Source organism: Sus scrofa, chromosome X, assembly GCF_054392235.1.
Source record: "Sus scrofa isolate SSC_HxYL_T2T_F1_AM1 chromosome X, Sscrofa_HxYL_maternal_Yorkshire_Landrace_v2.0, whole genome shotgun sequence".
Lineage (NCBI taxonomy): Eukaryota > Metazoa > Chordata > Mammalia > Artiodactyla > Suidae > Sus > Sus scrofa.
The window spans coordinates 30,898,274-30,913,898 of record NC_139401.1 but is presented as its reverse complement, the minus strand read 5'-3'; the positions used below and the strand labels follow the sequence as shown (position 1 = coordinate 30,913,898).

At 38.1% G+C, this 15,625-nt stretch overlaps 1 protein-coding gene across 24 annotated transcripts in view; it reads left to right on the top strand.

Moving 5' to 3' along the window:
- Positions 1 to 15,625, top strand: part of DMD (dystrophin) — a 2,611,869-nt gene that overhangs the window by 2,385,827 nt on the left and 210,417 nt on the right. For all 24 annotated transcript variants that reach the window (XM_021079543.2, XM_085006422.1, XM_085006420.1 and 21 more), the window contains 1 exon segment: positions 13,334 to 13,394. In XM_021079543.2, coding sequence (XP_020935202.1) covers positions 13,334 to 13,394 — 61 coding nt within the window.

Sequence of the window (15,625 nt, the reverse complement as noted above, 5' to 3'; positions counted from 1 at the left end):
TGTCTTATTACATAGCCTCTCTCCCTCTCCCTGTACTTTCTCCTTGGAGTTTCTACTCTCTTGTCACTTCTGTCTTCTTTTAGCTCTCTGACTTTTTCTAGCTTACCATCTAAACTTCCCTCTACATGTTACAATAAAACTGTATAAGACAGAGCATCTGATTGGTTCAGTTATTCACCATCTACTTAAGATGAAGGCCACCTCATTGGCCATAGGCCAGACTGTAACCAGGCTTTCTTGACCTGGGCACTATGGACATTTTAAGCCAGATAATTATTTTTTTTTAATGGCCGCACCTGCAGCATACTGAAGTTCCAGTGCTAGGTGTCGAATCAGAGTTGGAGCTTCCAGCCTATGCCACAGCCACAGCAATGTGGGATCTGAGCCACATTTGTGACCTACACTGCAGCTTGTAGCAATGCCAGATCCTTAACCCACTGCACTGGGCCGGGATTAAACCTATGCCTCCATAGCGACGCGAGACACTGCAGTCATATTCTTAACCCCCTGTGCTACAGTGAAAACTTCAAATCCACACAATTCTTTGGTTTGGGGACTATTCTGTACATTATAGGCCTCTACCTGCTCTCTACCTGCTACATGCCATTAGTGCTCCCTCCCCCACTCAGTTGTGGCAAAATGTCTCCAGATGTTGTCAGGTATCTCCTGGAGGGCAGAATTGCCCCCTGGTTGAGGACCACTCCTGTATACCAACCCCTGAATGATTTGTGGCCATAGTGGTAGAGTCACATGGAGCACCAAGCAGAATGACCTCTGTCTGAGGAACCATTCGAGACTACTTTTCTTCCCTCCTAGGTCCCCTTCAATGAAGATATACAACCTTCAGCTCTCTTTCCCTTTGGGAATTGCCTCAGTTCCCTTGTCCAAGATCATAGCCCTTCCACAAGAAACTCCTGATTAATACAGGAGTATGAAGATGTGGCCATTTTGGCCCAAATCAAGAGAACTCTAATATTCTAGCTCTAGAGCCCCTAAGGGGTTCAGTGAGACTGTCAGTGAGCCTGCATCCTAGCTTGACTTCTCCCTGTTGCTATTCCTGGTTTCTTCTTCTCCCTTCCATGAGTATTGATCACAAAGGCACAGCTTACTAAATTTCCTGCTCTCGAAACCTTGTCTTAGAGTTGGCTTCCTGGGGAACCCAGTCTGTGAGGGAGTACTGCAACTGACAGACATTTAGAAACATCTGAGTAAAAGGCATTGTAATAGGCTCATTCTAGCCTAGATGAGTTGGTTTACTCATAATGAGGTTGATGATTTCATCCAGCGTATATATAGTGATCATTATTTAAGATATCTGACCTCATGATCTCCATTAATGGGTAAGGACTTAGGGGACAGCATAAAATTATGTCAGCCTCTTGCCTTATACCTAAAGCTCAGCCACATACATACCAATGACAGGCAAGAGTTAGAATGAAGGATACTCAATAAAACAGATCATAAAAGGAAATGAGTTGAGATGTGAGCACCATAAGGTAAAGGTCATGCATTGCTAGGGTTTTTTTAATTTCATGCTTTAAACACCTTGTGGATAGATAACAGGATATGCCTTGATTGAATGAATAACTCTGTGCTCTAAAGAGTATTCCTACTCTAATACAATAGGAAAGAACTTAGTCTACTGACTAGCCTAATGTCCTGAAAAAGTTGTGAGCTTCGCTTTATTTTCAGCCAGCTAAGAACTGATTCATTCTGTCACTCAATGAATATCAATTTAGTGACCCATATAGCTCAAACTCTCTCCTAGGTACTGGGGAAACAGTAGTAAATAGAAGAAGATGTCTGTCTTGTGGAGCTTGAATTTTAATAGGGGAAGTAAGTCTGATCATAAGTTTGATAAAGAAGAATAAAACAGGGTAAAGGGGCTAGAGGTGATAGGGTAAAGGGACTCTTTAAATGGGGGTTGGTCAGGGTGGTGACATTTAAATAGAGAAGTGAGGAAACAAGCCAGGCAGATATGCGGGCAAAGGGTTACAGGTAGAAGAAACAATACATGCAAAGGGCATGAGATGGAAGGATACTTAAGGGGATTGAGGAGCAATAAAGAGTCTGGTATGACTGATGCCAAGGAAGCAAATAATGAATAAGTCCTTGAGCACCCAAAAGCCAGCCCAGGTAGCATCTTGTCTACTAGTTAGAAGCCTGTGGAATTTGTTCTTAGTAAAGGGAAGACTTAGGCAGGTTCTGAGCTGAAAAACGACGTGATCTGACTTCCTATGCCTATAGCATCCATTCATTTATATATCTGTTATAAAACACTAAGCACTTGTAGTAGGAAGATGAAAAAGACAGAATCCTGGCCTTGGAACACTCAAATGGGAAAGTATTTGCATTAGACCTACATAAAGAAATGTACCTATGAAAAAAATCATGACTTCTATAATTGTGGTAAATAGTGGGTGTTATAGGAATAGAGTGAAAGGAGGAATTAATTCCACAGTGAGGGAAATGAGATGTTCTGTATAGACTAGTATTAATGCACATTATCCCTGAGGCTGCATGCAACTACCAGGTAGACAATATTTCATCTGGTAGGAATCTAGCAGGGAATGCTTCTGATTACTTAGCCCTTGATTTCACTTGGCAAGGCATGTTCAGTGATGAGAATCAGGTTCTCCCTTCTACCTAGCCATTCTCATATGATGACTATCCCCCTTTCCAGTTTTACATGTAGCCTCCTTATAGCCCTTTTGTCTAGAAAAGGGATTTCTTATGTATGTATAGTGAATATAAATATAGGTTTTAGAGAGTGCTAATGTTTTAATGAGCTAGAAGTAAGCAGACAAGAGAGAGAATAATTGAAGGATTAGTCAACATGGGGGCAGTTTGACTTGAAAGAGAAAATCTGAGCAGGAAATGTCTAGGAGAAAATTAGAAAAGAAATGTAATGGACTGATCTCATTTATGATGTCAGTTAAGGACAGTGGGATTTAGTCTCAAAAGGTAAAAAGTGAGAGTTTATGTTGTAGAACTTGACTTTGACCAGCTGTCAAGGACAAGAGACTAATGCAAAAGACTTGGGCCAGGCCATCTGGTATTGGGAGAAGAGGGAAAGTTTTGAAACCAAATCCCCAGTTACTCCTGGAGCCCAACACAGAAGCTCACTAGGACCATTGCAATCTCAGGTCAAAATAAAAGACAACAAGGCTTAGGTATTAGATAGGACAGGTCGGATAATTCCTTTAACATGAACTACCCGTACCTATCTAAACAGAAAAAAAAAAGGTGATTAAGTTTGGGAATATGAAATTTAATTTAAAAATCAGAACTAAACATGGAAGTTAAAATGAAACTCTTGTTTTATTTCTTCCTAAAAATATTTAGTTCTTTGTTTGGAGCTCCTAAGTAATACTAATATAGAATGATAATACACAGTTGATTTTTGTAGTTGACACCAGCATCAGGATGCCAAAGGGAAAATCTGTCTCCTTTCAAGTTGTACAACTCTGGGAACTGCATAAAATTTTTGAAATTTTTTTTAATTGTAATCAATTGTTATTTCCCCAATACATTTTTTTCTACTGTACAGCATGGTGACCCAGTTACACATACATGTATACATTCTTTTTTCTCACATTATCATGCTCCATTGTAAGTGACTAGACATAGTTCCCAGTGCTACACAGCAGGATCTCATTGCTAATCCATTCCAAAGACAATTATTTGTATCTATTAACCCCAACCTTACCAATCCATCCCACTTCCTTCCCCTCCCCCTTGGCAACTGCATAAAATTTTTGAAGGGTCAGAAAATGGCTGGAAAAGAAGGAAGAGGGATAATATAGTAGAGTTGTTTCCTAAGCCCATGCTTTGGTGGTTAACAGTGAGTTTAACTCTAGAACCGTAGGGTCTCTTGCTCTCATTTACCTGGTTATCCTGTGGTTCCTCACACTGACAGTAAGTTAGTTAATGGAAGAAAGATCCTGTATGTTAATCATGATGATGATAATAACAGGGGTAGGAATAGGAATACAAAAAAATATTGAGCACATTTTGCTCTTAACACTGAGGAAACCTCTCATGTGGATTAACCTGTTTAATCCTCATAACAATCCTGTAAAATAAGGATTATTTTTGTTTCCATTTCACAGAAGAGAAAATTGAGACTGGAGAAGTTTAATAACATGTTCAAGTTCAAATGCATACTTGTAACCATTATGGATTATCTGCTTCAGAGAAGGTGTTCTGGGGGCTAGTGAATGGCAACCCACAAGTCTCAACTGCAAAGACACAAGGGGATAATCTGCATTCATCTTTTAGATGACAATAGAGAAAGTAGCCAATTACAAAGCGGGGAGACTTGCTTTCAAATACTTTTCTGTAATCTCTTTGATGTTCTTTCTTCTCTCTCTCCCCCTCCCCTGCCCCCACACTTTCTCCCCTCCTGTATCCATCCTTCTCTCTCTCCTCATATATGAGAGTAGAAAGCTTACCTTTTCATACTTATCATATAGGTCAACTACAGTTCAGGTGATCTAAAGTTTGGATGGGGAGCTCTGCTCCAGGCTGCAGGTTGGCTAGGTTTGATCTGCAAGTTGGCTGCCAGATCAGTTAAGATTTGTGCTGGGTTCTGAGGCCAGGCTGAAGGATCAGAGGCCATCTGGTGCATGTTCTCATGGCCAGTCACCAGAACATAAGATGACAAGCTTCTGGTCCTGTCATGTATGCTAAAGCCTCATGGTCGAAGCAAGTCACATGGTCAAACCCAAGCTCACAGGACTAGGAAGCACACTCTGCCAGCCACATGGCTATGACTAAGGTATAGGTGTTTAACTCTTTTATAATGAAGTAAAGAATCTAACCCAGAATTGAATCTCTCCCACCTTCTTATTGCTTTAATTACTGCCATAGCCTTAGCTCTTTCTCATTCTTATCTTGCTTTCTAAATGGATGTGCATCCCATCTAATTCATTTGGTTTTTAATATTTGAGTTGCTCCTGACTGGCTCAGGTTTCAAATTTTACTTTCCTTGAAATTTCCCTGATGCCTAATACAATACCATTCACATGGAGAGCATTCAACAAATGGTGTTCACTTCCTGCTGTCTTTTAAAAGCACATCTGGAGAGACACTAAAGGCACCTGGCAATATTCCACTGACTTGTTAAGTAACCTGGCTAACCCAGATGGCTCAAAGACCATAGCCATCTTTACTTGGAGCAGTTTTATGGTAATACAGTCAAGCAATTCTGTTCAAAATTCAGAAATTCCATGAGTCAGTCACAGCTCAATTTATATAGGCACCTCCCCTTCTATATCTGGCCTTATGAGTCTTGATTTCTTTCTTACTACCCTAATAATCACAATGTGGTTCTTGCAGTTTTGTATAAGTGGGTTTAAAGGAGCTTTTCTCTTGAGTCATACTACCAAATATTGGTTATTAGACTTTGTGGGAATGTGCAGCCAGCAGCACTGGATATTAGAGATATTGTTTACAACTCAGTCACCTTGCCAAGCAGTTTAGAATGAACCCTCAATGACTTCCCAGATCCAATGTAAGCCTAATATTCTAAATGACTTGGCCATCTACTGTCAAATCCTATGGTGCAATATTCTGTTCACCATGCACAATGGTCTCTGAGCTCTGTGTTATCTGTCTGACAGCTCATATAATATTTACAGGTTGTTATTCGTGAGGAATTTTAGTTAGCCATAAAGATTTTCACAGCTATGGCAGACATTAGAGGTCTCATTCATCACTCTTGTGACCTTCCCCTCTGGAATGTAGCCCATCTGTCTCTGCTGTTGAAATCTTTATGGAAAATCTGCCCATCTTTGAAAGTTTAGTAAGTGATCTTAAAGTTTTCATTGAATCTTTACTTTTGATAAATGATATAGACATAGAAAATACCATTCTTATTTTAATTTAATGTTTTGAAAAGTATTAAATTTAACTTGGCCTTTCATTGAAATGACAGAAAACTTACTCTAGCTATGGGAACTATATGGATCATATCAAAAGAAAAGAGAAATCACACAGAAAGCAATTGCAGTGGGGGAAAATGATATATACATACATACACATTTGGCATTAACTCCATGAAAACTAAAACAATGTATTATGATCGTGATCATAACCTTAGGAAGTAAAAAAAGGTAGAAGTATTTCATGTAATTTAATGTTGTAAAGAAGACCCTAAACAAATTCCCTAAATAAACTAATCAAATGGGCTAGTTCACAGGACAGGAGAGAGGCATGACTAACACTCAGCTGTTTCCCCTCTGCATTTACATTATCCTCCTTTCATAAACAACCTCGCAAACGTTCAGTTAGGACCTAATCCTGCTACTTACCCTCTGTCTACCTCCTCCTTCAACTTCTGTGATCTGGTTCAGCCTTCATTGCTTTTATAAAATTGCCCTGTTGAGGTCACCATTGATCTTGTAACCAATACACATTTCTCTTCCATACCCCTAGTACATTGGAATCCACTGGAGTTCCTACTTCACCATCTGGCTGGCTTCTTATGTTTCATTCTACTTGATTTTAGTTTCTACATTGTCTTTCTTTGGCAGCTTTTCCCTTGCCACCACCATTTTGGTACATTCCCCAGGGTACAATTCTCTTTTAACAACCTTCTTTCCTCAAAGGGTCTGGCCATTTTTGTAGCTTCAGCTACCATATAATACTTGCTGTCTTGTTCTTTCACTTGAATTTCAGTTAAAAGACCCACCTTCAAAATGTTTTAACCTAAACACACAATTTATCTGAAATTCAGTTCTAGTTTATTTTTTCTGTCAATGAAATTCCCAGGTGCCTACTAAGTCTTGAAAGTATACAGACACCTGTAATTTCTCACTGTCAATGAACACCCAATTCACTCATGAACTACCTCCCCAAACTCCACTGTCCTACCTCTAATCCACTCTCTATAATACCATGAGAACAATCTTCTTATCTCTTCATTCTCATACTCCTCTGATTATAAAATAGCCTATGTCCCTCTACTTCCCATTGTATCATATATGAACAAATCTGTTCGTCATTCACAGTGGTGAGTAGTAGACAAATGGACTATCTAAAAATGAAGGGTCTGTTGGGAAGTTGCCATTGGTCTAAGCAGAGAGAGATGTAAAAAGAAATACCGTAAGTCTAGGCAGTTCAGATAATGTTCAGAGGCATTTCTCTCCCATACTTTATACTGTATGTGGTGTGTTAATAGTAGTTAAATGTGGACCCGAAGGTTAAAGACAGTTGCTGCCCAGCTAAGGCAGAAGATTGATTCTGGGATTACTATCATTCAGACAACATCCCATAGGTATGTGATTACAGACATTATTTGTACGGTGATTAACATTTTGCAAAGCAATTTCATATCCATTTTCTCATTTTATCCTGATAACATTTCAGTAAGAGTAATATCATTATTCCTATTTTGCATATAAGAAAAATAAGGCCCAGAGAGAAAACAAAACTTGCTTAAGATCATACATTGATGATGAAGTCAGACTCAAATCCAGTTCTTCCGAATATGTGTTCTGGACACCCTTATTGATCCAGATACCTCTCAAGATTCTAGCTGGGATTTGAGATAATGTGCTGAGTGTCTTTCTGAACTCAAAAAGTTTACCATCTATCATGGGAAGAGGGGATGTGAAAAGCATCTTCTCAAATAAGCCACTGTATCATCCATAACGTGCCTTAAGAATTATACCAACTAAATGTTATTAACCTATGGAAAGAGAATTTTCTCTTTCCACCTGGATCAATAAGACTAGTGTTGACATGAATGTAATTTGTATAATATGCCTTTGAAATGTTCATATCTTTTAATCAAGTAAATATACTTCTGGGAATTTTGCTTAAGAAAGTTAATGAAAATATGTGCAAAGATTTATTTACAAAGATGTTCATTGCAGCCTTACTTATACCAGTGAACAACTGGAAATAACCCTCAATATTCTAAAAGAGGGTATTTCTTCAATAAATCATGGTACATCCATTAATGGAATATTTAAAATGTAAGGTAGAAGAGATATGGGCAACCATAGATGGTTTGGGTGGGTGAGAGTGGTTCAGTTAAAATTATGTTTGGCTGACTGTAACAGGAAGGTCAAATAACAATGGCTTACACAGTGTAGGAGTATATAAATTTCTCACATAGAAATCCAGAGATAAATTGGAATCGCAATGACACCTTAGTCAGAACACAGATTTCTCATATCTTTTTCTCAGCCATTCTTAGTGCGTAGCTCCTATAGCATAAGTTGTCACTGTCCTGCCCTTTCCCCTCTGATCTTCACCATAGCCAGGCACACCAAAGTTAGGCTTCCAATCACTACATATACCTGTGACTCTGCCTTCAAGGCCTTCTTTGGCCACTGGAGCCTGCTCATCAGCACCAGGGGCAGGCCAGAAGTGATGGAAGTTAAAGATTCCCCATACTCCAGGAATAGCCTTCAAGCAATAGTAGATGAATACCTCATTCTCTTGCCACTGGGCAGTGTGAGGAATAACTCTTAAGTGTGTTCTACACTGAAGCTCCAGCTGCCCTGGGCCCCAGGTGCCCAAAGCAGTAATACAACCTTTTATAAGCTTTCCTCCCTTTCCTGTCTCAATTCCAGCTCTGCTGCCAGTGCTTTCTTTAATCACTGCTCAAACTACTTGCACTCACATCTTTGGCTCTGTCTGCTTCTGGGCAATTGCAGCCAAGATGGCTTCTGTTCACCTGGTTACTGTAACTCTGGCCATCATCACATCTATGTTCCAAGGCACAAGAAAGGTGATGGGAAAAGGGCAAAAGCTGCGTTTTGATTTTAAAAAACTTTTCCAGAAGCCTCACCCAAATATCCTCAATTGATATAAATGGCCCTTGGGAATATTGCTGTACCCAACAGTTAGAAATTCTGTTATTAAAGAAAAGGAGACCTGGTGGCAATTTTAAGTGCATTCCTTACTAGCGGCATGACTCATAGCTAGATTAGTTTACTGACCATTTTTGAGGGTAACTTTCTTTCTTTAGGTTTAACAGTGGAATAGCATGACTGCATAGGGTGTTTGGAAGGATTACTTTAGGAACGTATAGTGCATGGTACAGGGTAGACATGCAATATCTTTGTATTCTCCATTTCCTGAATCATATGACTTCAGTTTGAGTAATAAACCAAAATTAGGAACTAATGCTTACTGTCTTACAACCTTAGCCATGCCATTCTATGTGACCTTAACTGTATCATCATCTGCAAAATAAAAATAATAGTAATACCTACCTCGCAGGTCATTATGAGTATCAAATGTACTAGTTGAGGTCATGTTTCAGGCACAGAGCAAGTTTTCCTTTCTCCTCGCCCCCTCCCCATCACTCCCTCTGAATCAAGCATTCTCACTGGGACTGATATTGCCCTCAAAGAGGCAAAAATTGGTTCCTGGGGGATGCAGACATCTTATTCTTTTTATGTAAAGCACAGATATATAAATACATAAACAGATGTCTTTACAATGTATCTGCGCCATAGGGTGATTAGGGGCAAAAAAAATGTCTAAAAAGATATTTGGGGCACATAGTGGAAGAAAAGTCTAGAAACACTGCTCTGCAGTCAATTTTGATATGCTGTGTCCATAAAACCATTCCTGGAGTTTGCATACTTCTGAGGAGCAGTGCGCCCGTGGCTAGGCCATCCTCCCTAATGCCTTTTTCATAGCCCCATAGGTGAGGTTTCTATTTTATCAGTGAATGCTGTATTTTATTTATTTTCATAAACTGCCCCCACTTTTTTTTGACCCAACTATGTTATTAAACTCCAAATCCACCAAATGTAAGAAAAGTGGAAAGATTATGAATGCACGAGGGTCCGAATTCCAGAAAGTGCTTTTTTGGTGTGGTTTAAATAACATTAGCATTTTTTAAAATTTTCTGGTTAGGCCCCTGTGTCAATTAAAATATGGCCTAACACCAGGGTGCATCACTTGTCCCATTCTGTTCATCATGCATTCGAAAATGGTTGAAGTAAGAACTTCCCCTAAACAGTGGGGCTTGTGTTTGTGATTTTCAAAAACACCTTGGCCACAATATTGAATCCTGTCGCCTTGAGGGAGGGAAAGCATTTGAAGGTAGAACTGCTACCCTTTCTTGCTCTTAATAGCAAACTGCGTCTGTAATGCAAGGGGAAATTTAGAGGTTGGTTTTCGAAAAATAAACTCATGTGTAGTTTGCTATTTAAATTCAGTAGACAATACCCCACAGTGCTGCTGCCATATGATAATGGATGATTTTTACACTTGAGAATCTGAATCACAAAGCTGCATTGGAATTACACTTAGTGGTTATAGAAACATGTATGTGAGAAAATACCAAAGGACAGCAGAGTGTCATATAAAAATTATTTGCCAATAAATCTGCTTTTGATGGGCTACTAAAAATGGACACATCAGGCATAAGAGATGTGTGTGTCTGTCTATCACGTAGGCTAGCTTTGTGAAGTATGACAAGCTTCCACTGGCACACTGAGATAAGAAACAGCTGTTGTTGGCATTGGCATTCCTGCAAGAAATAAAATGATAGTTCTGGGACACACTTGGGAGAGTTACCATATATTTGGTCAACTTTCGAATGTATGCAAAACCAGAATCATGCGGCAGCCCCAAGCAAAATTTCCAACCACCCTTTAACCATCACCTGAGGAGCTGTGACTCCAGTCACATAGAACCATCATCCAATTGTGTGTTGTTTCTAAAGCAAGTAGTTCCAGTGTGTGTGTCTGTGGCAGGAATGGGGGCAGGAGGGGAATGGCGGAAGGCTGTTGTTATTTTTCTTTTTTATTGCATCAAGGACAATTTTTTAGCATAAAATTTTAGACTTTCAAATGACTGCAAAGCAGTTGCTTAGATCCATTTATAAACTGCAAGTCAAAAGGGGAAAAACATCTTTCAGCAAAAAAATTCACTGAATCTCACTGTTGGATCTGTTCAATAATTACCCATAAAGACAAAAGACCTTTACTTTAAAAAGTCAAAAATTAACAATTTTCATGTATAATATATATACTCTATAAAAATTAATGATGAAAAACTCCAGTTACAAAGTAGGCTCAAAACTTCATATTGATATGGAACTTACAATTTTTTGGAGTTTTTAAATTAAATCTGTTAAGCTCCATAATTCAAGCATATTTTGATTACTTCTCTGGCATTTTTTTGGGAATTTCTTTTTCCATTTAATGTTTAATAATGCAAAGTCAACTGTAGAAACCTGTTTAGGAGGTCTGGCTACTAGTTCAGCTGGGTACCATCCCTTTTCCTGTTTCTTAGTGGATTTTCTGCTTGAAGGTTGTTCTGTTCAGACAAAGCACCCCAAGCCAGTTGGGCAGCCAGTAGACCACTTCTCTCTGAGAGATGCCTAGGAGTAAGGTAGGATATGCAAACAGACTCTTCCACTACCAGAGGACTTACCCAGCATCTTCTGAATCAGAAAGACTTTCCAGACCATTAGAATGATAAAGAACTGGAGAAAGACAATGAAAGAAATTGTGGGGTTCAGTCCATTAAAAAAAAAAAAAAAAAAACACCATTTTTTCTCCGTTTAGCCATTCAGACTTGGTTATACAGCCAGTGAGGACTGGGTCAAATGCTCTCTGGAGTTTCCTTCCTTCTGTAGTGCTGTGGTTTCAAGAAGAGGGCATGCTGAACAAGCAGAAACTATGATTTCTGGCTGCCGCCATGTGTCCTGCTAGAGAGGACTTGTGTTTTTAGATTTCTGTAACATCAGACTCTGTGCAGGCAGGTCAGGGAGTTCAGTTTAAGTTCTCAAATCAAGTCTTACTACTCTGCAAATGAATCTGTTAAAGAGAGCTGTATCCTATAGAAGGAAAATGGACAGGAGGAAAGGTGGGTAGAGAATGACAAAGGCTGAGGATAGAAGAATAGAAAAAGGACAGAGAGTTTGAAGGCAAGAGACTGCTCTGAAACAGCAGATAAATGTCTTTTTTCTCGATATGAAAAAATCTGTCTAACAAAATAAAACGAGGTAATTAGCAGCTAAATACAAATTCATGTCCTATATCTTTTAAATGACATATCGCCAAGGTACAAAGCAGCATGTCCGGCTGAAAGTTGGGTGATTTGATCCCTCTATTACTGTATATAAAACAAAGGATCTGTGGTTTCATTACCCTTAAATTGTCTGGCAGTGGGCAAAGTTTTATTAGAAGCTGTTCTTTCACATTATACAGTGTAGTCAAGGATATATTAGCTTTGATGTTTTCTTACATCTCAATACACTGTGGAGTGAATTTACTGTGAGACTAATTTAGAAGGAAGCTTTTCATAGGAGGAAATAATGGTCAATATCAGCTGTCCTTCAAATTATAAGCAGAATGAAAATTCAGGGGAAAAATGGACATACACATAAAATTGCTAGGTATTAATAATAATGCTTCTTATATTTATATTCTTGATATTATTCTAGGTTTCAAAAACTCCAGTTTCTTAAAAGTTTGTTGAGGAAGAAGATTTTATTGTTAAGGAAATGGTCTTCTGTCTCCTAACATGATTCCTTTGTCTTCAAGAAACAAAAAAGCCCATCCAATTAAACAGTATATAAAAGGCATTTTTGGAGCTCGACTTTGGAAAAGGAAAAAAAAAAAAAACCTCTACAACCTAAGCATTTAAAATGTAATTGATTTGACTGATACACGATAAGTTGTTAGAAAATGAATTCCCCGTATGTGAAATTGAATTTCACCTATAGGATTCATCATTCATCACAAAAGTTTTTATTACACTCTGGTATTGGGTGCAATTCTTTCACTTTTGATTATCTTTTCTAACAAGATCATGCTGGTCAGCTGACATTTGGGGGCATCAATTAAATATATAATTGGTAAATGAAATTGGATTCTCTTTGAACCAAATAAATAGAAAAACAAGCATATCAGAGTGATAAGGGGAGTACTTTAGCTTCAATAACTTAGAATGTAAATATATCGCAGAGGGATGTTTCAGCTGCTAAACTAATAAACCCAGTCAATCAAACAGTAAAAGATCTTGAGAAGCAGCAACAGGAAGTATTATATGAAAATCATCCAATGGAGACACGTAAGAGAAAACTCATCAGTTTTCTTATCTGCTCTATAGGTTTAGCAGTGGAACTTTTTTTTTTTCTTTGCATTTATCTTTGTGCCTGAATGAGTTCAATTTCACTTAGATTAGGACAGAACTTCAGAACAGCAGGTTAATCCGTCCTGTCTTCATGGGCAAGTGAACAAACAGACCAATATCAGTGTAAAATTGTAATTCTGGAGATTAATGTTGTCTTTCTTGTTTGTTGTGAACTTGACCTCTTTGCCTTTCTTTTTTTTTTTTTTACCTTTTTCAGCTTCTGTCCAAGGTCCCTGGGAGAGAGCCATCTCACCAAACAAAGTGCCCTACTATATCAAGTAAGTTTGAAAGCATTGCATTCTTAAAGAAGCATTTATTGTGGCTAATCTCCATATTTACAGACGAATTAATTTTTAAAACTCGACATTACCCTGGCCTACAATACCTATTTCTTTTCTCCCCAAGAAAGCCTGGATGGGCAACTCATGCTAAAATTTAGCACTAAAGATTTGCTTTAGGAAAAATCCATTTAATGAAGCATATATGTTATGTTTCATGACTGGAGGCGATGTGGATTTTCCACAATAGAACAAAAATCTGCTGATACTATGGATAGTGGGAATGAATATTTACAAGAATAATTTTATTTATTTAGAGCTTTCCCCACATTTCTTCTTTAGACAAAGATGGAAAGTTTTTGCAGCTATATGTACAGAAACTGTTTTAGGTGAATAAATACTTTATGTACCCAAAAGGGAGTCAGTTGCAGTTCCAGAATTGTGGAGCTGAGATGTTCATTCTTGATACATAGCACTTGGCATTTTTCACATAACAACAACAAAAATAATACTGTTTTCTGGGGCCATTTGTGTCATTCAGAGGAATACAGGTGCTTAGAAGCAGCTTCTGCAACATGCTACATCACATACAGATTTTGATACATTTGGTCATCCTGGAAGAGAAAGGAGAGAGATTATTGAATTATTATGATACCTTAACAGTTTCTCATCACTTGTGCAGCTGAGTCCAACTGAAATTTAAGTTTGAGTAGACTACTTCAACAATAATGTAAATTAATTGCATTCATGAAATAGTCTTCAGTACCAATGAAAGTCTTTGAAGTTGCTTCCACCATGAGTCTAACTAAAAATATTGAATGTTTTCCCATTTTTTTCAGCCTGCCATCTTTTATTGAGTCTGTTCTTTTTCTTCCACTGCCCATCAATTCTTCATAATTCAGTTCTAAAGCAATAACAGCAGTCCTAGATCTTCATTACTGGAGTTCTCAAGAAATTTGATTTCATGCCTCAATTTTGTTAACTCAGAAGAATGGGGGTGAGGGGACTTTTTTGGCTCTTCAAGGAAAAATACATCCTTTAGAACAGGTTGTCTTATTAAGTTTTTCCAGACAAAGTCTCTCTTCACTTTTAAAATTATCCTTCAATATCTTTTTATCCTGCTTTTGAATTTTCTTAATTTTATTATTTTGGTAGTATGTAATTATTTAGTCACTCTAAAGTATATGGTTCAATACCTATTTAAAATAACCTGTTTTCTTAAATAATATATTGATTTAGACATGTACTATATTGCTTTACATCCACTATATATTTCATGGAATCATTTTCTACAGATTCTTCCCAGTCATCTTCTACATTAGTTTTCCATTCAAGAGTTTGTTTTTTTCTTTTGGCCACGCTCACAGCATGTGGAAGTTCCCAGGCCAGGGATCAAATCTGCACCACAGCAGCAACCTGAGCCACTGCAGTGACAACGCTGGATCCTTAATCCACTGCACCACAAGAGAATTCCCCATTTAAGAGTTTTTAACCACACATTTCCAGCTGTAAAAACAAATGTCTTCTCTGGATATATTTTAACATTTTTATAATGTTTCCTTTTCGATGCTGAGGTTAACTCATCCTCTAAATAACAAGAGGTTTCTACACCAGTAGCACGGTTCCAGTTAGTTGTTGGGTCGTGCTCTCATCCTTGAGGTTATAAGTCATTAACAGCATCTTCTGCTCTAGATTGCAAATCAGACAGTGTTTATGCCTGTATCCTGACACCAGCTTTTCATATGATGCTAAGAATCTTGATTTTGAGACTTCAAACTCCATGTTTGTCTAGTCTATTAGTCTATAGCATACATCATTGTTACAGTCTTCATATTCCCTCTCCCTTGGGGCCCTCTTATTCCTGCCAACATCTCTTTCAGGTTATTTGATTACAGCTTTCATTACCACTGAAAAAATAATCACCAACAATGTTCAACCTGTTACAACTGCCTTTTCCACTTTCTGCCATTTTGTAGTTTTTTGGCCTACTGTCAAACTCATGAAATTTTCAATATAATAGCCTTTAACCAGCTGCTGCATTCTGTTAGGATTTCTTTCACCTTTTTATGTTGCATAGTCCCATATGGGTAAACCAAACAGAGCCAAGAGCTGGGATTCTCTTGCTTTCTTAATGAGTTAGAAAATTATTCTTCTATGTTTGGACCGTCAAAAGAATTTAGGAATCCCAAACTTGCATGCAGTATGTTTTTATAGAGATGACATAATAAGAG